At 43.2% G+C, this 27,691-nt stretch overlaps 2 protein-coding genes across 2 annotated transcripts in view; one reads left to right on the top strand and one right to left on the bottom strand.

Annotated features, from left to right (window-relative positions):
• wdr74 (WD repeat domain 74) overlaps positions 1 to 27,691 on the top strand; it is a 52,178-nt gene that overhangs the window by 7,361 nt on the left and 17,126 nt on the right. The gene's annotated exons all lie outside the window — the stretch shown is intronic.
• Positions 102 to 22,940, bottom strand: LOC310995949 (arf-GAP with coiled-coil, ANK repeat and PH domain-containing protein 2). Its single transcript, XM_083985170.1, has 22 exons — positions 22,705 to 22,940; positions 22,544 to 22,601; positions 20,260 to 20,379; positions 19,413 to 19,466; positions 18,100 to 18,158; positions 15,656 to 15,839; positions 15,524 to 15,568; positions 14,232 to 14,327; positions 14,083 to 14,157; positions 12,756 to 12,859; positions 12,568 to 12,619; positions 11,777 to 11,877; positions 11,555 to 11,666; positions 10,793 to 10,986; positions 9,823 to 9,892; positions 9,419 to 9,513; positions 8,585 to 8,661; positions 7,482 to 7,636; positions 2,561 to 2,670; positions 2,303 to 2,413; positions 792 to 853; positions 102 to 695 (listed from the first exon to the last, which is right to left on the bottom strand). The coding sequence occupies exons 1-22, from the start codon at positions 22,758 to 22,760 to the stop codon at positions 496 to 498; spliced, it is 2,190 nt and encodes a 729-aa protein (XP_083841296.1). The 5' UTR covers positions 22,761 to 22,940; the 3' UTR covers positions 102 to 495.

The raw sequence follows: 27,691 nt of genomic DNA on the forward strand, positions 1-27,691 counted from the left end.
ATTTGTAACCGTCATATGGACATGCACTGCTACACCGAGACCCCCTGTAACTCAGAGAAGCCACGGAGGACTCTGAAACTTCTCCCAGCCTTTAGTCCACATGAGGGGGAGGAGATAATGAGATAGTGAAATTTCAATTTTGGGTCAACTATCCCTTTAAACTGAAACTGTGGTTAATTTCCTGAAGTTTTAAGGAATAATAAACAATTCACTTTGTAAATAATGTGCACATGAATATTACATGAATATTAGCTGCAGTCGTAGCTCCTCCCCCTCCTCTCCCTGAACACTGGTAACACTTACCCCCCCACAGTAACTGTACATGAAGTAAAACTATGTAACTATGTGTACTTACAGTGTCTTTATAAAGAGTATACTACATTATATTATATCTTATTATGAGTTGAGCACAGTGAGAGACTCCAGCTGTCAGTCGGCCTGGTGATGGAGAAGGAGAAGGACTCCACAGTGGGTCTGAGGTCCCATGGCCCGGTGTCAATCTGGCATCTTTTCAACACTGTTCTGGCTGTTCTCCGCCCCTCCTCCTCCTCCTCCTCCTCTTTTCCCCCTCCTCCCCTCGTCTTCCTCTGCCTCCTCTCCCCCTCGGCCGAACTGCCTCCTGCTGAGTTTCTCCGGGTCGTGTGAGGCCATGTCGCTGAAGTCACGGAAGATGTCTTGAAACGTCTCGTCGTCTCCTGAGGAATTATACAGGGTTTGTGATCAGCGTTTTACGTGCTGTAGGGTTACTGTCTTCTATATAGAAGTTCTGTATGTGGTGTGAGTCCACTTACCCACTGCTCCGAAGACTCCCTCTGAATCTCTCATCTCTTCATTCATCCTGGCCATCCGCAGTCTGAAACAACCACCAACAATCAATAGTCAACTAATATCTTTATCAATAAAAACACACACACCCTTCATTCACCCTACATTGTCACTACATTTAGGCTGGATTGCACCAACAAGGTTTAATTTTAAAGCCAGATTAAATTATGGTTTAAATTTAAATTATGTTGCACTAAACTTTAAACCTAGTTCAAAATTAAGACAGATTCATTTTAAACCTCAGTTTAATTTTCACTCTCAACTAAGTTTAAATTTAATTCTGTTGCACTAGAACTTTAAATTCCAGTTTAAACTGCGATCTAGGGTTAATTTAAACTGACAGTTGCGAAGGTTTAATTTTTTCAATGGCTGCATTTTTGAGGTGGAGTGAGCAAACTGAGTTTTACTAAACTGAGATTAATTTTAAACGGTGCAACAGAGCTCTGCTTAATTTCAAATCTGGATTAACTCATTTTAAACTGTGTTTTACTAATCTCTGATTAGAGTTAATCTTAGATTAACCTGACTAACATGACCTTGTTGGTGCAATCCAGCCTCAGACAGTGCAGATCTAAACAGCAGCCACTTTCTACCAATGGGACAGAAACTAGTGTTGTGACGTTCACGAACGAACCGATTCTATTGAACGGCTTGTTAACATGAATGATGGGAACCGAGTCACAGCTGGGAACTGTTCCTTTTTTTTTAACATCACTGTGTGTTCATAACAGTCAATTGAAATTACGAAAATTACGTAAGTGGCGTGCACCCACGCGGGCGTCGTTGTTTTGCACAGCTGGTCTATTTTTTTTTATGAACAACTGTTTTTATTGACATCATTTTCATATATCAAGGTCAAATATTATCACAGCTGGTCTATTTTATTTCCTCAAGGCGCAGCTACACGGCCCTCCAACAGGTAAAAGCTACATACAATTGTCACGTCTGGTGTAGCAGGTAAAAGACTGTTCCCAGTGTACTTCCCCTGTTACATGGGAGTTTATTAGATATGCAAATGTAGCATGATGCCTTCACTGAGTGCTCCAGTAAAAAAAACAAAAAAACATGTGAGGACCCTGCCATCGAGAGCAGATCAGCTGTAGCTGTCTTAATATTTACAATGAAGCCATTTCAGACTCAGAAAATCTAGTCCACACATATCAAATGAGGTTATAATCAATATTTCAAAAATATTTCAAACTCAGATATTGGTGGGATATCTAATTTTGTATTATTTTGTTCCAAATCTCACCCCATCATACCTCCCGGTGATTATTTCCAAGATAGAATGAGTTATAAATATAAATAAATAAATATAAAAATCAGTCAAATGAGCCAGTTTTTTGAACGGCTCTTTGAAAGGAACGGCTCACCAAGATCCGGCTCCCCTCAAAGAGCCATAAATCCCATCTCCAACAGAAACTCTGCTTTGTCCAAGTGTGTCATTAACAAGGTGTGATGTCAGTGGGCAACTCACAGTGTGACGATGTCAGCGTGGGCTGTTTCCACGGCGATGGCCAGCGGGTCCTGTCCTCTCTCGTCCACGGCGTACTGATTGGCTCCTCTCTTCAGCAACAGGCACACCTGTCTGCAGCGTCGAGAGGAAACCAGCTGTTTAGTCCGGTCGAAGCAGGACTCTGTGTGTGTGTGTGTGTGTGAGTGTGTGGTTGTGTGTGTGTGTGTCTGTGTGTGTGTGTGTGTGTGTGGTTGTGTGTGTGTGTGTGTGAGTGATTACCCGGTGTGTCCGGCGGTGGCGGCGGCGTGCAGCGCTCCCTGGCCCCTCAGGTCTCGGTAGTTGACGTTGGCTCCGTTCAGCAGCAGGAACTCGCAGGCCGACAGCGAGCCCTGCAGCAGCGAGGAGAGGACGGTGAGGACGACTGTGGACCGCCGCCGTGTGAGGCTGCGTCACCTAGGTTACAGCCAGCCTCTCATACCTGGCACTTTAGAGAATTCACGCTGACATCACTGCACTTTATGTCTACGTATGAATGTGTATAGACCGAATCTCCTTGTTGTTTACATTCTACTTCCAGGTAGAAAACCAGCACGTAATTTGAATGAAATCAATAGTAACATTAAAGCCGCAAGCGGCGATGGCGGGCCCTCGCTCGCCCATGCCACCGCGGGGCCTGAGGCACGCCGGGGCCGTGGCGTGGAGCAGAAATGGAGAAAAAACCTGGAAGGAGGCAAAAAATGCAATGTTTCGTTCATCCACCAGGGGGCAGTCACCGCATGCGGTGTGGTGCGTTCAGGGGCCGCCCCTCATCACTCGTGTGAAGTTTGGAGTGAATCGGACAAAGCATGAGGGAGTTATGAGCAGTTAAAGGTTCGTCCACTAGTGGGCAGTAATGGGATGCGTGCAGGTGTGTTCAGGGTCAGTCCCTCATCACACATGTGAAGTTTCGTGTAAATCGGACAAAGCATGAGGGAGTTATGAGCAGTTAAAAGTTTGTCCACTAGGGGGCAGTAATGGGATGCATGTAGGTGTGTTCAGGGTCAGTCCCTCATCACACATGTGAAGTTTCTTGGAAATCGGACAAAGCATGAGGGAGTTATGAGCTGTTAAAGGTTCGTCCACTAGGGGGCAGTAATGGGATGCGTGCAGGTGTGTTCAGGGTCAGTCCCTCATCACACATGTGAAGTTTCGTGGAAATCGGACAAAGCATGAGGGAGTTATGAGCAGTTAAAGGTTCGTCCACTAGGGGGCAGTAATGGGATGCGTGCAGGTGTGTTCAGGGTCAGCCCCTCATCACACATGTGAAGTTTCGTGGAAATCGGACAATGTTGATGTAAAATATGGCACTTCCTGTTTCCACTAGGGGGCGAAAGGAGTGAGATCGCCTACGACCATATAGAAACGTTGAGGTCGTGACCCTTGACCTGTGTACCAATTTTCATGTTGATACGAGTTCAATAAAGCCATCCAAAGGGCAAACGTATTGTCATGGCGAGGAATTGTCGCCACGCCCCCACACGGACGCCATTACTCGTAGCTTCATAGCGTTCATAATGTAGCTTCACCAACTGGTTCTGCATGTTGTAGAAGTGGAATGAAGTTGATGGGGTCAACTATGTGGAATCAGTACACGTAATGTAAAAACTGGTCACTTCCTGTTACCACCGGGGGGCGCTATGAGTGACGTAGGAAATTAATATATCGGGACGTTCAGGGCGGAGCCATCGTCATGTCCAGCAAGTTTGAAGTAGCTACGATAATGTATGTGGGCGTGAGAGCCATTCGTATTTACATGGCGAGCACCGAAACAGTCACCAATGTGAATTGAGCCATAGCAGCCACGCCCTATGACCTACACACCTGCGGAGCACAAGATAAGGTCACCATGGGGTTTCGATGCTGGAAAACAAATTTGAAGCCGATCGAGTGAAATCCCTAGGACGAGTTAGATCAAACGTAAGTAGTGGAAATGTCAAAAAATGGCCAAAAAATGGCAAAAATTGAAAATTAAAATCAAAATGGCCGACTTCCTGTTGAGATTTTACCATGACGTTAAGAGACTTTTTTGTGCGTCTGGGGATGATGAATGTGTGTACCAAATTTCGTCTGCCTACGACAAACTAACCCAATAGGCGAGGGCAAATTTAAAGTTTGTAGGGGGCGCTATTGCGCCATTTTGCGTCGACCATGTGCGACGACCCAAAAATATCGAATTTCGGATGAGGCCGGAGGGACATGCAAAGTTAGACAACTTTTCCAGTTTGGGAAAGGGGCGAAATTGGGGCATGAAAAGTCGCGTGAATAATAAGAATAATAAACATTACAATTTCAATATAGCATTTTTCCCCCTGGGTCTTCCATACCACATGATTACTTCACTACTTGATTACTTTGGGGTCACTTGCACATTGGGGTCACGTGCACGTTGGGGCATGAACGAATTACAATAGGGCTTTCGCTGTGCGACTTGCAGTCGCCGCTCGGGCCCTAAAAAGAGAGTTTAGCTATATATCATATTTTTCACGCCCTATCACCGTTTAGACAAATCTGAAATGAAACATTACTATTTCTGTGTGTGTGTTTTGTGTTGCTATGTGTTGTATTTATTCAGTTTGGGGGAATCACGGTGTCTAGAAAGCATCAGTGGCTCAGCTGACAGGGACAGCTAACAGTAGCTAAGCTAACGGTAGCTAAGCTAACAGCAGTAGCTAAGCTAACAGCAGGACGTCAGCTGTTAAAACCCTCCCGTTGTGGGACACGACATGAAACTACTCCAGTTAGCTCAGTCATGTTGGAACTCAGATATCCGCTGGAGAAAATATTTTTTCATGGAGCGTTTATTGAGTCACTGAGTTATTAAAGTTAAACAGGTAGCTAACCGTTAGCCCAGCTAATCTATGATAACCATGACTAATTACAAAAATCTGCACACATAAATAGTAATGTTTGTCCAATCATTGGTTTTATAGACTTAACAAACATCAGATTAGTCTAAACGGCGATATAGTAACGTGAAAAATTTGATATATATAGTGAAACTCTCGTCCGTCACTATTGTTCTCATGCTGGTTTTCTACCCGGAAGTAGTTGTAAACAACAAGGAGATTCGTCCTATTTGATGTGAATTACTGTTTAACTCTTTATGTATTTTTTTTCCTTTTCTTTTTAATTCTAACTCTTATTCTTCTGTCTGTCTATTACCTGCCAAGGGACTGCAGATGTAAATTAGCAGCTTGCCAACTCCGACACATTTACATTGGTATTTACATACTGATGTCCATTAATGTGTATTGTCCCTTTCAAATCTGTATACTATAGATATATATATTTTTATATTTCAATGAATCATGTCAATTGCAACTTACTGTATGGATGTATATATATTTTTTTATAATTCAATGAATCATGTCAAGCACAACTGTATAGATTTATATTTTTATATTTAAAATGAATCATGTCAATCGCAACTGTATAGATATATATATTTATATTTCAATGAATCATGTTAATTCCAGCTATATAGATTATATATTTTTTACAATTCAAAGAATCATGTCTAACCCTGTAACTATGTAAATGTACTTTTCCTGTTATCTACTGGTCGTCCATCTTTATGGACTTTTTTATGTTAATTGTTGTATTGTTTTGGGGACTACAGATGTAATTTAGCACATGTGCTAAATCCGGTGTATTTACTGTGGGTACTCTAGCACTCACTGTCCATTAATATGCATTGTCCCGACCAAATAAACAAATAAAGTAAGTAAAGTAAATAAATAAATAAATAAATAAATAAATAAAATTAAGAGAAGTCCGTGAGAGCCTGAGTGCGTCCATCCAGGTGTTCTCAAGAGTCCAAACACATCGGGTCAGATTACTTGCAGAGTCTATGCTGCCAATCCAGTGAATATTTATGGACGCTGCCTCTAACAGAAAAGTGAAATAAATTAAGTGCTGCTATGCCAATCTACTGTCGTCCTAACAGGAAGTGATGCTGTTGAGTAGGTCTGAGACCTGACACTCCTCTGACCTGTGCACATCAGTCACCAGGGCCGGAACTGAGCAGAGAGAGAGATCATGTGACGTGAAACCGTAGAGCTCGTCAGGCTGTGGAGAGCACAGATCTCACGGCCCTTTTCCACTAGCGCTTCACTCGGCTTGACTCCACTCGTTTTGTTTTGCTTTTCCGAGCCGAGCCAATACTATAACATGGCGTCAACCGACTGCCGGCCACCGATTGGCCAGAGCGTCGTCACTGGAGGAGTGTGCGAGTCCGAAGTCCAACACAAGAATCAAACCTGCTGAAAAGCAGCTGAGACTGTGTGGTGGAAAAGGGCCAATAAACTGACTGCAGGTCAGATGTAGGATCAGGTTTTCACTCTTTAGTTCTTGTGCTCACTGCCTTCTCATTGCACATGTTTGACTGGCTTAAAGGGATAGTTCAACATTTTGGCAAATTGGCCCATTGCCATAATCCCTATAGTCATAGCAGCAGTAGGTTCGTTACCTTTAATTGTCGGTGCAAGCTATTTTTAGAACGGCGGAGCAGAGCCGTGAGCTGCTCAGAGCTACGCTACGAAGGCTGAGGGAATTTCTTGGTTTCCCTCATCAAACTCATCAAATACACAATCCAACAACTCCACAACGCTCTGGTGGACAAGTTGTGACCTGCACATTCACCACGCTATGAGATAATAACACAACGTTACCACACAGAGTTGTTTTAGAGGGAAATTCATGCAAAACTGCTGATGCACGTTGCCTTCAGGGACAGTTTTTCAGCAAGAAGTCTCTGTATTTACCTCGAAAACGGCTCAGTTTCGTAACGTTCCATTATTATCTCATAGCGTGGTGAATGTGCAGCTCACAACTTGTCCACCAGAGCGTTGTGGAGTTGTTGGATTGTGTATTTGATGAGTTTGATGAGGGAAACCAAGAAATTCCTTTAGCCTCCATAGCGTAGCTCTGAGCAGCTCACGGCTCTGCTCCGCCGTTCTAAAAATAGCTTGCACCGACAACTAAAGGTAATGAACCTGCTGCTATGACTGTAGGGATTATGGCAATGGGCCAATTTGCCAAAATGTTGAACTATCCCTTTAAGTGTTGCCATTTAGACAATTAGAGGCCTATGTCGGACTGATGGGATGTCAGAATGGCGATTCCTCCCCCAGTTTTCAGCCTGTGTGTTCTGCCTCCTCACCCCGACAGCAGCTCCGATCAGCGCCGTGCGTCCCTCCTCCTTGGCGACGCTGCTGTTGACCCCCGCCCCCGCGGCCAGCGCTGCCGCCATGGAAACCAGGTCTCCGGCCACCGCTGCCTGATAGAGACGCAGCCCTGCCTCCTCCTTACGATGTCCTGAAACAGAACAAAACGCTTCACACATCTGAGGCCACGACAGCGTCTTTGTGTTCTTCACCCGGTCAGAAAAACAAATATAAACCTTCAGTCACACAGAAGTTATATTCTACACATCCCTGCTTTTGATTTGTCAGACCAACAGAACAACAAGTTTACACAGAGGAGCAACAACTAGTGAATGTTTGACTTGGAAAATGAAAATGATCCGTTTTCAAAGTAATTAATAATCATTCTTTTCTAATAATCAATCAACAATAATTGTTTCAGCTCCAGATAAACAGATCCAGGATCCAGGAGGGCGTGTTAACATGGCAGACCAGGGTTTAAAGGGATAGTAGCATTTTTTTTTTAAAGTGGGGTTGTATGATCTACAAATAGCCCCTAAATACTTTAATTGCAGTAGAAGACTCTCTGCACTCCTCCCGTTAGCAACGCCAGCCCATAATAGCCCTGCCCAGAGATTTACAACATACAGTGTTGTGAACAGACCCAAAGAAACGGCCTATTTTCGCGGCCTAAAAGAGGTTTTACCTGAAAAAAAAATACACAGTTCCATTGTTCGCTATAATATAATTTTTTATGGGCTGGCGTTGCTAACGGGAGGAGTGCAGAGAGTCTTCTACTGCAATTAAAGTACTTAGGGGCTATTTGTAGATCATACAACCCCACTTTAAAAAAAATGCTACTATCCCTTTAATGATATTAATGCATTAAATTAGCGTGTTTTTTTTCTGTGTGTGTGGAGCATTAGAACATGGACTCTCTCTGTCATCAGTGTTGGCTCTGCTCTGAAGGTGACTCCGAGAAAAACTCTGGGGTAAAGATCTCAGCGTCCTCCTGCAGAAACCAGGTTCACTGAGATGTTTAAGTTTGGACACGAGAAGCAAAACGACTTTCCTCCTCCTCTTCTTCACACCGGAGGCTCCAGGTGTGTGTTTGACTTACGAGCGTCATCTGAGCCGCTGCTCTGCACGAATCTCTTCTCCACGTATTTCTCTTTGATCCACATCTCCTTCTCTGCTCTGAGGAGGAGAAACAGCTACATCAGTTAAACAGCACAGACCCCGACCATTCATATAAATCGGTTATAAAACAGACTATTCATTCATTAGGTCTTATTTGATGAGAGATTAACTTAATTAAAGGGATAGTTCACCCAAAATTGAAATTTCGGTTGCAAATGGATACCAACTGTCTTCGTAACAAAAAGACACACCAAAAAACATCCAAACACCTCCATGCTGCTCGTATGTAATGTCCGTCTTGTATTGAAGCCCCGACATGAGAAATTGTCCCGAAAAAAATTAAATAAGTCTATATTTCAAGTTTGTTTTGTAGCGGAAGCTTCTCAAAGCTCCTCTTCCCGGTTCGTCAAATTTGGACGAACTGGGAAGAGAAGCTTCCGCTACAAACAAGCTTTAAACATAGACTTATTTAATTTTTTCCGGGACAATTTCGCATTTCGGGGCTTCAATACAAGACGGACATTACATACGAGCAGCATGGAGGTATTTGGATGTTTTTTGGTGTGTCTTTTTGTTACGAAGACAGTTGGTATCCATTTGCAACCGTTATATGGACATGCACTGCTACGCCGAGACCCCCTGTAACTCAGAGAAGCCACGGAGGACTCTGAAACTTCTCCCAGCCCTTAGTCCACATGAGGGGGAGGAGATAATGAGTGCAATTTTAATTTTGGGTGAACTATCCCTTTAATGCCTCAGGAAAGACACAGATAGAGGTGGTGTGATGGAGAAGAGATTGGTGATGAGGTTTTACCGTGGGCTGCCGGCCGTGGGTTTAACTCGTCCCTCCTGCGAACACCGAGCCTCGTAAATCTGGTTCACTACATTATTTCCCAAAACACAAAGAAGCTAAAAGAAGAAGAAGAAGAAACGGAGGTTGGTGCCACAAATTCTTATTCCTGAGCCTGAATCAGCTCTAAGGTCATTGGCTCCTCCACTTTGGAAGTCTCAGTCATTTCCTAAAACAACAAGTTTTTTTTATTTCATTTTATACCTATTAACTGATTAATCCACATTTAATTCTCCAGTACAGACGTTGGAAGAGAAGTGTCTGTTACACACTTGTGTTTATTTGTTTGTTTTACTTCTTTAAGTGTATAATTTGAGAGGCTTATATCTTAAAACATCCCATAGTGTGTGTGTGCGTGTGTGTGTTACCTTCAGCTGTTCGGCCTCCCATGAGTCCAGAGTGAGAGATCTCACCTTTGACAGGTGAACACCCAGGCTCCTACAAACGTAACGACATCATAAAACACATTTTGAAGCATATCAACAAATACAGATAAACATTGAACACACACACACACACGCACACCCTCTTTAAAGGGACAGTTCAACATTTTGGCAAATTGGCCCATTGCCATAATCCCTATAGTCATAGCAGTAGGTTTGTTACCTTTAAATGTCGGTGCAAGCTGTTTTTAGAACGGTGGAGCAGAGCCGTGAGCTGCTCAGAGCTACGCAACGGAGGCTCATTATGGGATTTCTTGGTTTCCCTCATCAAACTCATCAAATACACAATCCAACAACTCCACAACGCTCTGGTGGACAAGTTGTGAGCTGCACATTCACCACGCTATGAGATAATAACACAACGTTACCAGACAGAGTTGTTTTGGAGGGAAATTCATGCAAAACTGCTGATGCACGTTGCCTTCAGGGATGTTGTGACCAGCACATTCACAACGCTGTAGTAGTGGAGTTGTTTTTCCAGGTAAATTCATGCAAAACCTCTGATGCACCTTCCTGTCAAGGGCAGTTTTTCATCAACAGTCTCTGTATTTCCCTCTAAAACAACTCTGTCTCGTAACGTTGTGTTATTATCTCATAGCGTGGTGAATGTGCAGGTCACAACTTGTCCACCAGAGCGTTTTGAAGTTGTTGGATTGTGTATTTGATGAGTTTGAGGAGGGAAACCAAGAAATTCCATGAGCCTCCGTAGCGTAGCTCTGAGCAGCTCACAGCTCTGCTCCGCCGTTCTATAAATAGCTTGCACCGACAATTAAAGGTAACGAACCTACTGCTATGACTATAGGGATTATGGCAATGGGCCAGTTTGCCAAAATGTTGAACTATGTTGAACACTGACACACCTGTGATGTTAGGCCCCGCCCCCTGCCGTGGTTACCTGTGTATGCCGGAGCACTCGATGCACATGGTCACCCCCAGGTTGATGGAGGCCCAGCGCGGCTCCTCCTCCCCACATTCACAGCACTGCTGGTTCCCGGGGCCGGTCAGGGCCACGCCCAGGACCGCCTGCTTCTGGGCGGGGGGGCCCGGCGGGGTCTCCCCGACACACAGCGGGGAGGGGGGCTCTTTAGGCTGCACACAGGAGAAGGAGCACAGATTCAGAAGCTGCAGAGTGTGCGTTTATCTTGGAGGTAATATTCCATCATAACCGTGGTGACTAGGGCTGGGACGATATGCTTTTCTCCCGATTCGATTCTTATTTTTTTTGTTTTTTTAATTTAACCTTTATTTAACCAGGCAGAATCAATTAAGAACAAGTTCTTATTTACAGTGATGGCCTGACAAGAGGTATAAGCTTCTACAATTTTTTGGATGGCGATTCGATTTAAATTGCGATTCTACGATATTGCCGATTCTCTCGATTTTTAGTCTTTAGCATTTTTAACATTTATCTGCACACAAATACTGTAGGAGCCTATAAATTAATATAATCCATTATAAAGTGAACTTAAACCCTTTTCAAAACCTGTACTCCCTGTATGTAAAAAAAGGCGAACAAATGCACATTGCACAATATTTTAAAATTCAAAAAAATTCCCAATTTTTTTTTTATCTATTTAAAAATCGTCAAAAAAGATATTGCGATATTTATGTGAATCGATTTTTTCTCCCAGCCCTAGTGGTGATTGGTGGAACGTGCCTGTGTGAGTGGCGTTCCCGATCGCTCCCGGTAGGCCAGGTCGATGCTGCCCTGCACGGCGCTGAGCCAGGCCTGCTTCAGCTGCTCCGAGTCGGCCTGCAGGGCGCAGCACCTGGCACAGACATCCAACCACAGGTTAGTCAGCGCTCACAGAGCAGGAGAAGGAGTTCACTGATGATGCTGTTACTGTTACTGTACTGTATTTAAATGTGAGAGTCTCACTTCTGGACGGAGAGCAGCTCGAAGCAGAAGCGGCGGTCGATGTGCTCCAGGGCTTTGACAGCGCACAGTCTGAGGTCCTCGAACAAAACCATGGAGTCCTCCTGCAACACAGCAGGCAAGGCAAGGCAATGTTATATTGTTTTTACCAACAGTTTGTCTCAAAGGGCTTTACATGGCATCGTAACAACATCCTCTGTCCTTAGACCCTCACATCCACTGAGCAAAAACTCCACAGAAAACCCTTTTAACAGGGAAAAATCAGAGAAACCTCAGGGTGAGCAACAGAGGGATCATCACCCAGGGAGCAGGGACAGCAGCTCTTCACTTGCTACTGCTGCTATAGTGACAACACACCGGCTGCTGATGCTCTGAGTGCCATTGAGGGCGCTACTTTTTTCAGTAATGACTCAGAGTAATCAAAAAAGTTACTGTTTCCCCTGTTATAACAACGTTACTGTTACTGACAATAAAATGCGCCGTTACTTGACTCAAGAAGTCCCGTCACAAAATAATGCACTCGTTCAAGTCTACGTTATATACACTTTTTTTCAGTCCATCAACTAGTCGGAAAAAAAAGGGGTTAGGGTTATGGTAAGTCGGCAAGTCCAGTAATTTGACATATTTTATTTAAAAAAAGTAAAGCAATAGTTCCTTTTCCTGGTAATTAGTTACTTTTATAATGTATTTTTCCTTTTAGAGAACTCATTTATCTCATCTCTTCAGTTAGGAAACAGGCATGAACTTTGTTATTATTTATCGGTAAAAATCTGGAAAAAGATGGAAACACTCACCTTGTGCGACTTCCTGTAAATGAGCTGGTTGTCTCTGATGGAAAACCAGCACCTGAAAGCATTCATCATCAAATCATCATATGATACGATTATGGATGATATTATAGATTGTAAAGGACACACACACACACACACACACACACACACTCACACACACACACACACAGCTACATCAGTACAACATTTACCTCTTCCAGGTCTTGGATTTTCTCCTGGAGCGCTTAAACAGGTAACCCTGGATGATGTCGTTGCTCCCGGGACACGGGCTGACCATGGGCTCACCTGAAGCATCCTGAACACACACACACACAAACACACACACAAAGGGTCACAACATCATCATGCTGTGGTCCAGTCATTAGAAGGCCTCTAGTGGTTTCTACTGTCAAGTTAAACTTTCCGTGACTTTACAAAGCTCTGGTGTTGCATCATCGTGTTGTGTCATTTCCTGTTGATACAGATGTTCTTTTTGTCTGTGCATGACGTCAGGAAGGAAATGTGAGGGGGTCACTGAGTAAGATCTATCCTCTGACAACCATGAACGTCTGAACCTCATCTTTTACCAGTTTAGTCCAGACTATATTGAGTTTTAATCGATTTGCAAACAGAAAAAATTATAGTTGCTGCGCCGCAATGGTCGGGGCCGGGCACATGTTTTTATAGACAAAATTGGGCAATTTGAAAGTGAAAGTTGCAAAGCCGTAGCAAATATGGTTGATCTGTTATGAATTTATTTTCAAAGTTCTGAAATTTAGATAGAAGCTGTAACGCCACCATCACCACCATCAAACACTGTCCGATGACAGCTGAATATTTGAAAATCAAGCAATGATGTGTCATGTCTGAGGCAGGAATCGAACCCATGACCTCATGATCAGTAAACCTGTACTCTGCCACTAGGCCACCGAGAGCCAAGAATCACATCAGTTCTATACTGTCATGAATGAAAGCTGTTTGAATGCTAGCTGGAAGTCTTGTGAACATTTTACAGGAAACATGTTAACATAAACCGAGAGAGAAAGACAAAGACAAAGAGGTAAAGAGACAGATCAGTTGGAAAATGCACCAACAAGGTTATTGAAGCGAGATATGAGCTGGGGCAAGTTTTTTTCTTTTTGTGTGGATCGTTTATGGAGGACGGTCTGAAGATGCTCTCTAGCAAGTTTGGTGTCAATTGAGCAAACATTGTGGGAGGAGATTTATAAGTTTTACAGATTTTGAAAATAACAGAGTGATGGACTTCATAATTTGTAATGAGTTTAAGTGGACAAAGGTTTCAGCAGTATTGGGGCGACATTTTGGTGAAGTTTCAAAACTGTAGCATGTAACGTTGTTTTGGAAGAAATGTTCAATGTTTTTAAATTTAAACGCAGCTGATGCTACTACCCGCCCGGCCCCTAACTATTTGAATCATCTGCTTTAGCTTCTCCTCATGTGAGCTCTTCTACAGAAGGACACATCTGAAGCGCTCGGGGCCCTGACAGGTGATGAGGGGAACAAACAGCTGATCCTTACTCTCTGCTGCACCAGCAGGTGTTTGTTCTCCAGGTCTTTTCTCTTGGCTGCGCAGTCTGTGGACAGCTGGGACAGCTGAGGAGACACAGAGCAGCTCATTAGCCATGACGTGGTGAGTGGGGGCAGAGTGGGGGCAGAGGTCAATGTACCTGTGCTGCCATGGTCTTCATGGTGGGCTCCAGGTCTCTGAGCAGGTCGAAGCCTTGGTGGAAGAAGGTGAACTGAGCGTGAACGAAGGAGAAAACCTGACGGACAGACACACACACACACACACACACACACACACTTATCATGTGGGCTGGGCATATGATGTATGCATGACACAACAATAACATTTCATTCAATTACTCACTCATTTAAAAAACACTAGTCACTAGTTGCTTTGGTCAAGTTTACACTCACATTACACTAGAAGCTGCACATCTAATCTGTTTTTTTATTACTCTTGGCTAGGTTGTTGTTAAAGGGATAGTTCAACATTTTGGCAAATTGGCCCATTGCCATAACACCTATAGTCATAGCAGTAGGTTCGTTACCTTTATTTGTCGGTGCAAGCTATTTTTAGAACGGCGGAGCAGAGCCGTGAGCTGCTCAGAGCTACGCTACGGAGGCTCATGGGATTTCTTGGTTTCCCTCATCAAACTCATCAAATACACAATCCAACAACTCCACAACGCTCTGGTGGACAAGTTGTGAGCTGCACATTCACCACACTATGAGATAATAACACAACGTTACCACACAGAGTTGTTTTAGAGGGAAATGCAAAGACTGTTGATGAAAAACTGTCCCTGAAGGCAACGCACATCAGCGGTTTTGCATGAATTTACCTCTAAAACAACTCTGTGTGGTAACGTTGTGTTATTATCTCATAGCGTGGTGAATGTGCAGGTCACAACTTGTCCACCAGAGCGTTGTGGAGTTGTTGGATTGTGTATTTGATGAGTCTGATGGGGGAAACCAAGAAATCCCATTAGTCTCCGTAGCGTAGCTCTGAGCAGCTCACGAACCTACTCCTAAAACTATAGAGATTATGGCAATGGGCCAATTTGCCAAAATGTTGAACTATCCCTTTAAAGCATCTACAAAGAACTTTCATTTTGTGTTGCATTTGCTTTTGTAGGTCAAACGGCGACATCAGCAGAAACAAGAGACTTTTGCATATCCAAATAAAAGCTCTTTGTAGTTTTGGTGGTATCTATTTTTCAGGTGTTATCAGGTCTCGTTTGTTTTCAGCTAACTAAACATCACACAAAGGGTCAGGAAATGTGTGTTTGGTGGATTATTTCCTTGTTGCAGAGGAGATTTGGCAGATTTAAAGGGAAATAAACAGTCTTTCCAACAGTATGAGATTCATTGCCAAGAAGTATTGTTACAACAAAAGAGAAATCCACCAAACATGTCGATTCAGTTTGTATAAAAATGAAACCGTTCAACTCACTGAGTTTAAGATGTCCACCTTCTGTTGAGTCTTGAAGGTGTTGAGCTGAAAAAGGGAAACGTGTGTCAGTGTCTGATCTGAACCCTAACGCCTCAGAGCTGTGCCACTGAGCAGTAGATCTCTGTGTGGTACCTGCAGACAGTAGTCCAGGGCAAAGTGCTGGTAGCATTTGCGTGTGGCGAGCAGCAGGTGGCTCGCCCTCTCGGCGTCGCCGGCTTTGTGGCGGGACACCTGAGCGTTTTTTACAGCCGCCGTGTCCAGGTCCTCTCCGATTCGAACAAACTCCTTCCTGGTCTCTGCCAGCTGGGGGAGGAACCTCACACACACACACACACACACGCACACACACCATCGTCAGCAGGTTCATTAGAGCTCTCAGCTCATATTCACAAAGCAGTTAAAAATACATCTCAACTTCTCTTGAATTTCCCGCTCTTTCCGCTTTCTCTTTCGCTCTCCCATATCCCACATCCTTACTTTGTCTCTTTATGAGTTTAATTAACTTAATTTTTTGTACCTTATCTCTATTGTCTCTACTTGTTACCGAATCACTTTTCACTTTATCTCTTTATTTTTTCTCATTTCTGTTCATTTTGCTCATATAACATTGTTTATCTATGCACTTTATCTCTTTTTTTTTCTATGTTTATTTTGTCTTGCTGTAATTTGTTATAGGGGTGGAACCTATGTACAAGCCAACCGGCTTCGTTCCCTCCTTGCACCATTGAAATTTGTGTGCTAAATAAATAAACTCTAAACTCTAAACTCATCTTAAAGCAGATATCAGCTTCACGGCCGTTTCGGCTAATGCTGCGTTCAAGGCAGGCTTTTGAAACCGTAAGTTACAGCTTCAAGTCACAACTACGACTTGGTAGCGTTCCAGGTAACCCGTAGCTCGTGTTTTTACCATCCTGTTGTCTGTGAAAGTTCCCTATAACGGCCACTCGTAACTTCCGACCCGTGAACTCGTACCAGATCCAACTGGTATGACTTCACAGGAAGGAAAAACACAAAGTGCGAGTTTCTTTGAACGCACCATGAGTTAGCAGCCCCCGCCCTTGTCAGGCATCAATTGGTCCTCGTGCTACGTCACCACATTCACGCGCATCCCTTGGCTGCACACACAGCCCTTCATGCCGTTCTCTCTCCTCATTGGATAACACTTGTATCCCACAAGGAAAATTTTCTCCTCGGGTTACAGCAGAGCAGAGTGACGGAGAGACTCGTGTTTAGGCTGAAATACTTCATGTAAGTGATTGCTGACGGAAAATAGGACTATTTAGGACTTATATTAACAAAAACATTCCACTGATATCTGCTTTAAAGCTACAGTTGGTAAGTTGGACGGAAGTGAAAGTAAAGTCTGCAACTTTGTCGGACATTTCAAGACGATACACCGTCAGATCTCTCTATGAACCTCTTCCAAGTGCCACCACCACCACACACACACACAGAGCGCGTGTAGGAGCTGTGATTGGCTGCTCCTCCTGCTCCCTCTACCTGACTGGCGGAAAATCTCCGGTCGCGATGGATTTGGGCAAATACGATCACAGGCTGTAGGTGGAGCCAGAGGAGCTGGATTTGGTCCTAAATTACCCGTTTAATGTCCAACTATCAGAATATAGTGACAGTTCCAGCAAATATGACTGAATAATTGTTACCAACTGAAGCTTTAAGGCTCCTAAGTTACATCTGATTCAGGAGAAACACACAGGCTGTGTTCAACGCTGCTGCACAGTTGCAGAGTGTCCAGGATCTACGCACACAACCTATGGATGTTACTGGAGAGTCCTGAGACAGCTGATTGAAAGGATCTTGGTCTATATATATATATAATGTAAACAGTCAGGTTTGAGCAAATAAAAGTCGGTCTCAGTTAGAAGCTGGGTCTATTTCAGTATTCTGTAACTTCTTGTGAATGTACAAAACCTCTCAAAGCCCATGGTCGCCCGTTTGAGCAGTTTCTTAGCTGCTTACTTTGTGCTAAGAGTTCTCATACTCTCGACCCGAACTCGGTGCGTCCGGTCCTGTCGATCGGCCCGGCCCATTGAGAACTTCTACAGCCTTTATACAGTCCATGGCTCGTACACGCATTCACTTACAAGAAGTTTAATCAGTGCCGATGTGCTCCGGATCCATCTGTCTCCTTCTGTCTCCAATGATTTATTATATTTTCCATCTTTGCTGAACATAACATTTGCACAAAATTCAATAAAAGCCTGTCCTATATAGACATCTGTCTCTATTATAAGCCGGGTCAGTTTGGCAGTTGAAGCAAATAAAAGCCTGGGCTTCTACTGGAGAATTTAAGGTCAGTTAGTTTTTGATTTTATATTTCTTTCACTGAACTGAATGTAATTATTTACAGTAACATTAAATCCTTTTCATTAAAAGGCGATACAGATTCATGTTGGAGGATGCTCTGCTCTTAACATCACATTTACATTTGTTTATTATTTCTGTGGGATGTTGCACATGTGTTTACAATGGCGACACAGATCAGTCTGTTATTAACCAGTCTTTGTGAAGAGGATGCAGGGGAAAACTCTGAGTTAGTGAGTGGGAGACTAACTTACTGTGAACAGAGGTTGGTCAGCTGCTGGCTGATGGCTCTCTGAGTCTGATCAAATAACATCTGAGGACAAGAGACAGAGTTTAAACCATTACGGTTACCACTGTGACTGCTGCTACTGCTGTGACTGCTACTACCACTAACTACAACTACTCCAACCAGCTCTGCTGCTGGGAGGGAATCTGAAATATATACAATAAACTCACAAAACATGAATTAAATCAGAAGCTTAGGAAACACTAGCAAGGACACAACTACAAATAAATATGTATAGAGACTATATTGTCTCAACTATTACTAATATATTATATGGTCTAAAAAATAAAATGCAAGAGGTCATGACTGATGATTTATAACTGCACAAAATATTCAACAGTGTTTGGCTTATTTTTCCAAATTAAAGGGATAGTAGCATTTTTTTAAGTGGGGTTGTATGACCTACAAATAGCCCCTAAGTACTTTAATTGCAGTAGAAGACTCTCTTCACTCCTCCCGTTAGCAACGCCAGCCCATAATAGCCCTGCCCAGAGATTTACAACATGCAGTGTTGTGAACAGACCCAAAGAAACGGCCTATTTTCACGGCCTAAAAGAGGTTTTACCTGAAAAAAATACACAGTTCCATTGTTCACTATAATGTAATTTTTTCCAGCCCCTCAAAGTGCAGGAAAAACACAGTTTTTATTTGGACCTAACCAACTCACGTATCCCTCCGCCCAGGGTTAGCGCCCGCCGATCAGCAGTTGGTTAGGTCCAAATAAAAACTGTTTTTCCTGCACTTTGAAGGGCTGGAAAAAATTATATTATAGCGAACAATGGAACTGTGTATTTTTTTCCAGGTAAAACCCCTTTTAGGCCGCGAAAATAGGCCGTTTCTTTGGGTCTGTTCACAACACTGTATGTTGTAAATCTCTGGGCAGGGCTATTATGGGCTGGCGTTGCTAACGGGAGGAGTGCAGAGAGTCTTCTACTGCAATTAAAGTACTTAGGGGCTATTTGTAGATCATACAACCCCACTTTAAAAAAAAATGCTACTATCCCTTTAAATACAGCAGGTGGTTATGTTTTTATTTCCAGTTATCATCAGAACATCTCAGTGTGTTATTCTAAACTGCAGACATGAAATCACACGGTAACAGCTCAACAGCCATATTAGTATAAAGTGTCTGACAAGTCACTGCTGAGCTGAAGCATCTCACTCACAACAGCTTCAAGCCAGTGCAGAGGGCACAACATGAAGAAGTTGGTGTGTGTGTGTGTGTGTGTGTGTGTGTGTGTGTGTGTGTGTGTGTGTGTGTGTGTGTGTGTGTGTACTCACAGTGTGGAAGTTAACCATCTCCTGCAGTCCCTGGCTAAACTGGTTCAGACATGTCTGAGGGGAAGGAAGCAGGAAGTCAGTGAGAACTATGAAAACAAAAAGCTCCAACACCAACTACAGCGAGTGAGTGCAGAGCCTCGACAGTTCTGGGTACGAGGTCCCTCTGAACCTAAACCTGGACTCTGCTCACCATCACAGCAACAAAATAGAAGATGTGCTAATATGGTCATTCTGATTGTTACAGCTTGGTTAAAGGAATAGTTCACCCAAAATTGAAATTTCACTCATTATCTCCTCCCCCTCATGTGGACTAAGGGCTGGGAGAAGTTTCAGAGTCCTCCGTGGCTTCTCTGAGTTACAGGGGGTCTCGGCGTAGCAGTGCATGTCCATATGACGGTTGCAAATGGATACCAACTAACAAAAAGACACACCAAAAAACATCCAAATACCTCCATGCTGCTCGTATGTAATGTCCGTCTTGTATTGAAGCCCCGAAATGCGAAACTGTCCCGAAAAAAATGAAATAAGTCTATATTTCAAGCTTGTTTTGTAGCGGAAGCTTCTCGAAGCTCCTCTTCCCGGTTCGTCCAAATGGTATCCATTTGGAACCGTCATATGGACATGCACTGCTACGCCGAGACCCCCTGTAACTCAGAGAAGCCACGGAGGACTCTGAAACTTCTCCCAGCCCTTAGTCCACATGAGGGGGAGGAGATAATGAGTGAAATTTCAATTTTGGGTGAACTATTCCTTTAAGTGCCGAGGAAAAAATAATGTATTATTGATAAGGAATCGGATCACCGATTGAGAGATGTCATAACCACGAGGTCAACATTTATTTACTTACAGTGACGACGCTGTCCTTCTTCTGGTACATGGAGAGCTCAGCCAGGCCACTCAGGAACAGCTGATTGGCCGAACTGTACGCTTGTCCCGCCTCCACCATCTTATTGCACAACTTCATCACCTGAAAGTAGACACAGATTTAGCACAATAAAACTAATACAATACCAATACTAATAGTAATACTAATGCTGCGTTCAACACAACCCGGAACTGGGATTTTTCTGACCTCCTAAAATGCATTTTTAACAACTATACAGTATTTACTTTTTGTTACAGATTACCTACTGATGTTGTGCAACACAGTAAATTCATGTTAATATTTCCTTTCGTTTTTAAATGATCCGATTCTTTTTTTTTATAGTTGTTTTTGTGCCCTTTGTAATGTTTTAAAGCCTCAGCTACATGAAGCACTTTCAATGCAAAGTTTATCCTAGTCCGCCATGTTTTGTGTTATTCTGGCGTGGTGCGTCTCGAACGCTTTGAAGTCGGAAATCTGAGCTTTCAACTGGGAGATTCAAGGTTCTGTCTTGTCTCGAACGCAGAATAATAATAGTAACTGTAACTGTACCACCATTACCATGAACAGAGGGAGTTGCAGTGGTAATGGCAGCAATAGAAACAGCAGTGTGTGTAACATTTAAATCATTATTAAAGCAGAACTATGCAGGATTTGGGCTGTAATTATTGTGGCTCAGAGTCACTGTGATGGTAGAGTGACCTATTATGAGGTGAATGGGGTCTAGGCCAATGCGCTCACCCCCCCCACTGGCTGAAAACCGCACTTGCAAGATCAGTCCTCCGTCTCGGTGTAAATCTCATCAATGGATAGAACTATCGCGAGAAACTGCCTTACGGCAGTACGAGATAAGAACGCAGATGACGTCATGCATGTCATGAATCGTGATTGGTTTGAGTTCGGAAAGTCGGAGGAAACCATGGAAACATGTTTGTACTGATGAAGTTTGGCTTGTGGCTAACACGGAGCTAATGCTAACAGACACACACACACCATGGATCTTTTATAAGATAATGTAATACATCATGACACACACACACACATGCCTTCGCGTTTTGGAACCTTTATTCATGTGTGTGTGTATGTCTGTGTCTTTGTGTCTTTGTCTGTGTGTGGCCGTATTAGCGTTAGCTCCGTGTTAGCATTAGCTCCCTGTTAGCGTTAGCTCCGTGTTAGCATTAGCTCCGTGCTTAGCAAACACCGCTCTCTACCTTCAGCAGTAAACACAAGCACGTGTAGGGAGGGGGTGGAGGAGGTGGCGGCGGCGAGTTTTTTTTCACGACAGTGACATGTGCCTCCTAGAACTGTGGGGGAGCCCCGGAGAGGGAAAAAAAGAGAAACCAACGAAGGAGCGAGCTATTTCCGGCCAAGTTGCATAGTTCTGCTTTAACAATAGAAATGTTAGCTGTTCCAGTTACAGTTGTATCAAAATGAGTGGCAGCATTATTACAGGTGTCACAATCAGTAATATTACTGGCAGTGTTGCTGGTAGCAGCAGTAGTAATCCTAGTGTTGTAAATATTATATAGTAGTATTAGTAGTAGTACATCAGTACAGTTACTACATAATAAAAGTAACTATTTATTTTTTTCTGACATGCAGAACTGAAAGATTTAAGAGGTTATTTGTTCCTGCTGCAATCGTGTGGCATTGTTGTGTGAGCTACTGGACTAATTTGAATTTCCCTGCTAGGGATGAATAAAGTATTCTCTATTCTATTCTATTCTCTAACTAATCTCCAGAAAAGTAACTATTGCGTTTGTTGTTTTTTTAAAATAAAAAGGCACAAAATAGATAAAATTACTTGGACTCGCCCACCTAACCCCCAAACCATCACCCTCACCTCCCGTTTATCTGGAACTAACCAACTCGGAGGACGCGGAGGAATATATACTGAGTGAGTTGGTTAGTTCCAGAGAAACAGGGGGTTATGGGGCGAGTTCAAGTAAATTGACATATTTGAGCATTTTATTTAAAAAAGTAACGCAACAGATACTTTTTGTGGTAATTAGTTACTTTTATTACCAGTTACTTTTTGGGGGAACGTAACTAGTAACGTGCCCAACACTGTGTGTGTGTGTGTGTGGACAGACTGTGTTTCTTTGTTTATCTGTCTATTAATTATTGGACTTGGAGTAAAGCTTTTGGGGGAACGTAACTAGTAGGGTAACTATAAATCCTTACTAGTAACGTGCCCATCACTGTACAACACTTTAGGCAGTCTGATAATACACACGTTACTAGTGGTAATATAGTAACGTTACGTTACCTTGCTCAGGTGCGACTCCAGCAGGGAAACCTCGGACTCAGACTGATCCAGGTTCAGTCTGAACAAAACAATTAAAAACACCATGAGTAACTGTAACTGTAACTGTAACGGTGTCATCGCGCTGCACATGCGCAGAGCGGAGAGTGTATTTGTGTGTTTACCTGAACTCAGGTGAGTCTTTGACGCAGTCCTCGAAGTCCAGCAGCGACTCCACCATGTCGGCGGCTGCTGCGGTCACAGTGTCCGTGTTCAGAGCTCAGAGGAGCGGGGTCATGGTGGCCGTCAGCCCGCTAACTCAGCACCGCGGCAGCAGCAGCAGCAGCAGAGGAGGAGGAGGAGGAGGAGGAGGAGCTGCTCTCCCTCTCTGATGATTCATCTCTATCCTCCTCTCTAAACTTTAAACACCGGTGCAGCTCGGATGAACGTGTCGGTTCGCCGCGGTGAGGCAGTTTCAGCCTGACAGCTGCTGTCCGAGCATCCTGGTCCTGCTGCTGGTGTTGTTGCTAACCGACCGCTAAGTTCCGCCAGAGATCCGGCTCCACTGGAACAGAGCCAACAGCTCCGGTGCCGACAGCGCCGCCGGGCGGAGCGGGGCGGTACTACAACCTGCAGCATCACCACCAGCTTTCATTTGCAGCGACACTTTTTTTTAAATTTTGTATATATATTATACGCCAGGGGGAATTTATAAGTTTACAAAACATTTTTCAAGTTTTCACATATATTGATAGTCTTAATCGCTTTCTGGTTGTTTGAAAATTTGATGGAGGTTATGTATTGCTTGAGCTCACCTTAAAAGCAGTAAAGGAAGTTTTTTTTTAATGAACTTACATTTGTGAATATGAAATTTTGCCATTAAAATAATAAGGTTGATAATAAAAGTTATGTTAGCTTTTTCCTTCCTTTCCTATTTTCATGTCTAGTTCTGCCTACTCCCAATCAAGCTGCCTTCTCTCTCCCTCCTCCCGCTTGCGCGACCAGTGTCCTCACCCACGTCCGCGGAAAACACCAGTTTGGTGGATGGAAGTGTAACCCCGGCAAATGCGCGTTGTGTGTCTTCACCCACGTCCGCGGAAAGGTGAAGGCGTGGCTTCAGAGAGAAGTCTGAGGAAAGGGGCTGGGACTTTTTACTTTTGACAAAATGTGGCCTGCTCGAACAATTTTTCCAGAATCTCCAACCCTCTACCTTTGACGTTGTTTTATGTAAAAAAAAAAAAAAAAGAAAGAAGAGAGAGAGAGAGAGAGAGAGAGAGAGAAAAAAGAAAAAGGATAAAAAGATTTAATTTGATCAGAATCCTTCTCCACCCTCATATCTCTCACACTATTACCCAGGGGGCAAAATCCCAGTTTTTTTTAAAAAACGGACACGGAGCGTTGTAAAAGGTCTGACACCAGAAATGATATCTAGTAACTTCAAGGATTAAAACCTGGGTGGACAACCCCGTCAACTAGCTGCTGGAAAGCTACAGGGGACAAAACCCCTTTCTGGGGTCATTTTGCTGGCAAAATCATGTAAATGCAAATATTTAGGTACTACAATGGCATAAATAGTCATACAACTATAACATTTGGCAGAGAGTATCTTGACACATAGGGGGAGGCATGAAAAAAAGATTCTGGGGTTTGTTGCAACTCAATTTTAAGATATCACCCTCAACATCCCAAAAAAGACCAAAAAAAGTACTGTTCGCCTGACAAATTCTCATGAAAATTATTATTTTTCAGCACTTTATGGAGAATATCTATATGCTTAACATGTATATAGAAAATTTCCTTAATTCATAAGCTTCCATTTGAGTCCAAGATAGCCTTTCTACTAGCTACTGGAAAGCTACAGGCTAATGCAACACCTATTGTGAAAAACTACATGTTAACTGGCATGATCAGAAACCATTCTATTTCTGGTCTCCCCAAAGTGAACAGATAGATAGAGAAGACCGTTGGCCACAGCAAGTGGAGCTTTTGAGATAGAAAGGCTATCTTGGTTTCAAATGGAAGCTTATGAATTAAAGCAGAAGTGAGTGATAGGCCTATATTTGTGTTAATATAAGTCTTAAATAGTTATATCTTCCGACAGCAATCACTTACATAGAGTGTTTGGACTGAAACACGGGTCTCTCAGTCCCTCTGCTCTGCTCTGAGCCGAAGAGAAAACATGTATCGTATCCTACAGTTTTTATCCAATGAGGAGAGAGAACGGCATGCAGGGCTGTGTGTGCAGCCAAGGAACGCCGTGAATGTGGTGACGTAGCGACGAGGACTGTTATGGTGCGTTCAAGGAAACTCGTATTTTTCCGACCGTGAAGTCGTACCAGTTCGATCTGGTACGACTTCACCGGTCGGAAGTTACGAGTGGCCGTTATAGTGACTTTCACCGGTAAAACAGGTCGGAAAAACACGAGTGGGTTGCCTGGAACGCTACAAAGTCGTAAGTTGTGACTTGAAGCTGTAATTTACGATTTCAAAAGCCTGCCTGGAACGCAGCATTAGCGAAAACGACCGGACCACTCACTTCTGCTTTAAGGAAATTTTCTATATACATGTTAAGCATAGATATTCTCCATAAAGTGCTGAAAAATAATAATTTTCATGAGAATTTGTCAGTCGAACAGTAATTTTTTTTGTCTTTTTTGGGATGTTGAGGGAGATATCTTAAAATTGAGTTGCAACAAACCCCAGATTCTTTTTTTCATGCCTCCCCCTATGTGTCAAGATACTCTCTGCCACATTTTATAGTTGTATGACTATTTATGCCATTGTAGTACCTAAATATTTGCATTTACATGATTTCGCCAGCAAAATGACCCCAGAAAGGGGTTTTGGCCCCTGTAGCTTTCCAGCAGCTAGTTGACCGGGTTGTCCACCCAGGTTTTAATCCTTCAAGTTACTAGATATCATTTCTGGTGTCAAACCTTTTACAACGCTCCGTGTCCGTTTTTTTGCTTTGCCCCCTGAGTATATATAATATGTTTGTATATTTAAAACTTAAAGGGCAACTTCGGTTTTTTTCAACCTGGGTCCTATTTTCATATGTTTTTATGTATATGTGAGTGATGGATAACATTTTTATTGAGGTCGCTCCAGTATTGAGCCCGGCCGGCAGCCGGCAGCCTAACTAACGCTCTTATATGGGGCAAGTGGCTCCCGTCAAAGTTCGCCGTATAAACGGTCATTTCTTTCAAACTGGCGGGCTCAGATAGTCACAATAAGTGTCCAGCAACATACTAGAGAGGAGAAGTGAATGAAATTGCCTTTACCTGTTGCTGGAGGTCGCTGTCACATTACCTCCACTCTGCCTGCAGCTGGTGTCTCCCATCTCGGGACTGCACTTTTCTTCAGATAAAGGTGCTTCGGATTTGGTCTCTTCTTTGACTGGCAGTAGTCATCTTGGTCAAAGTGGGCACTGCAGACCCTGTGATCGGCACGGCGCAGTGCATCGACAGGAGTGTTAGCATCCATTTGTAGCACAGCTAGCCATAACTTTAGCGTGTCCGTGTCGGAATAAGGGAGTCTGTGAAAGCTGCGCGAAGAGTAGCCCCTTTTGTTGGCACAATTCGGAAATGCGCACAGACGAACCATTGCTTCACAGTGTCTAACAGAAAAATCACTCGTGGCTTCACCAGGTCTTCACCTCAGGTCAATACGGTAGGCTACTGTTGCCAGGCAGACTAACTACTACGTACTAATCCCAACCGGTGTCTTATCGCGAGTTATAGCGAGATTTCAGAATGAGATTTCTCGCCTGTTGACAGACTCAGATCACAATAAACAGCGACCTCCAGCAACAGGTAAAGGCAATTTCATTCACTTCTCCTCTCTAGTATGTTGCTGGACACTTATTGTGACTATCTGAGCCCGCCAGTTTGAAAGAAATGACCGTTTATACGGCGAACTTTGACGGGAGCCACTTGCCCCATATAAGAGCGTTAGTTAGGCTGCAGGCTGTCTGCCGGCTGCCGGCCGGGCTCAATACTGGAGCGACCTCAATAAAAATGTTATCCATCACTCACATATACATAAAAACATATGAAAATAGGACCCAGGTTGAAAAAAACCGAAGTTGCCCTTTAAGTTTATGAGAGGTTATTATGCACCTGTAAATCACAGAGGCCCCTTACCTCTGCAGAATCATACTTTGAGCTTTTCCTCTGTATCACTAATCCAGTGGTCTGAAACAGTCGCTTCTTTTTTTTTTTTTTTTTTTTTTTAGTATATTTTTTGTCTTTTTTGCCTTTATTTGATAGCACAGTGAGATAGACAGGAAAGGGGGAGGCAGAGAGAGGGGGAATGACATGCAGGAAACAGTCGCTGCTGATGGCACAGTGGAATTACATTATTCATAGGCTACATGTTTTTGTCCAAGAATTGTCTACAGTCACATTATGATATATCACAGTGGACTGATTACATCTTGTTTTAACCAACTGGCTCACTACAGTCACTTGTGATGTCACTTTTTTCAAGGGGCTGACTGCAATCACTGACTACATCATCTACTTTTTTCATTCATTGTTATTATTACTAGTTTTGCCCTCTGCCATGTGGCCTGTACTGTCCAGAACTGACTGCACTAAATTTGTGATTTTAACAAGACAGTTATTGCCACACTTATGAAACGGTATGAAACTTATGGTTCCTGAAAAGCCTAGACTTTGAGCTTTCATTTGATGTCAATTTTGAACAAAGTAAAGTAGTTTTCAGAGGAAGGAGGCCGAGAAATCTGAATTCAGTCTGGGATCACATGCCACTGAACATGGCTGGAAAAAGTACAAATTTGGCCTCTTGCTGTTAACCCCAGTAAATGGTAAATGGTCTGTATTTATATAGCGCATTACTATACCTGAAACGATACCCAAAGCGCTTTACAGTACATCACATTCACCCATTCACACACACATTCACACACTCCAGTAGCCTATCATCTGACCATAATGGTTTTGGCCTGTTTGGAATCCGTAGAATCTGAGCTTTATTCAGATGCGTTAAAATTTAAAATCTGATGTTCCTCTCCTGAGAAAATGCCCTTATTACACAGACTAATTTTTGCGATCAATTCACTCATTTTGGTTAAAAAGCAACACATGTGGTGAAATTTCCCAAATGAATAAACGCTCTACTTCAAATGTTGTCTCTGAAACAATAGGAGGT

This window comes from Trachurus trachurus (genome assembly GCF_905171665.1).
Source record: "Trachurus trachurus genome assembly, chromosome: 13".
Taxonomy (NCBI): domain Eukaryota; kingdom Metazoa; phylum Chordata; class Actinopteri; order Carangiformes; family Carangidae; genus Trachurus; species Trachurus trachurus.

Coding starts and splice junctions, on each gene's coding strand:
- LOC310995949 (XM_083985170.1), bottom strand. CDS start 22,760: ATGGTGGAGTCGCTGCTGGACTTCGAGGACTGCGTCAAAGACTCACCT. Junction 19,467..20,259: donor AGAAGGACAGCGTCGTCACT/GTAAGTAAATAA, acceptor CCTTCCCCTCAG/ACATGTCTGAACCAGTTTAG. Junction 9,893..10,792: donor GAGTGCTCCGGCATACACAG/GTAACCACGGCA, acceptor TTACGTTTGTAG/GAGCCTGGGTGTTCACCTGT.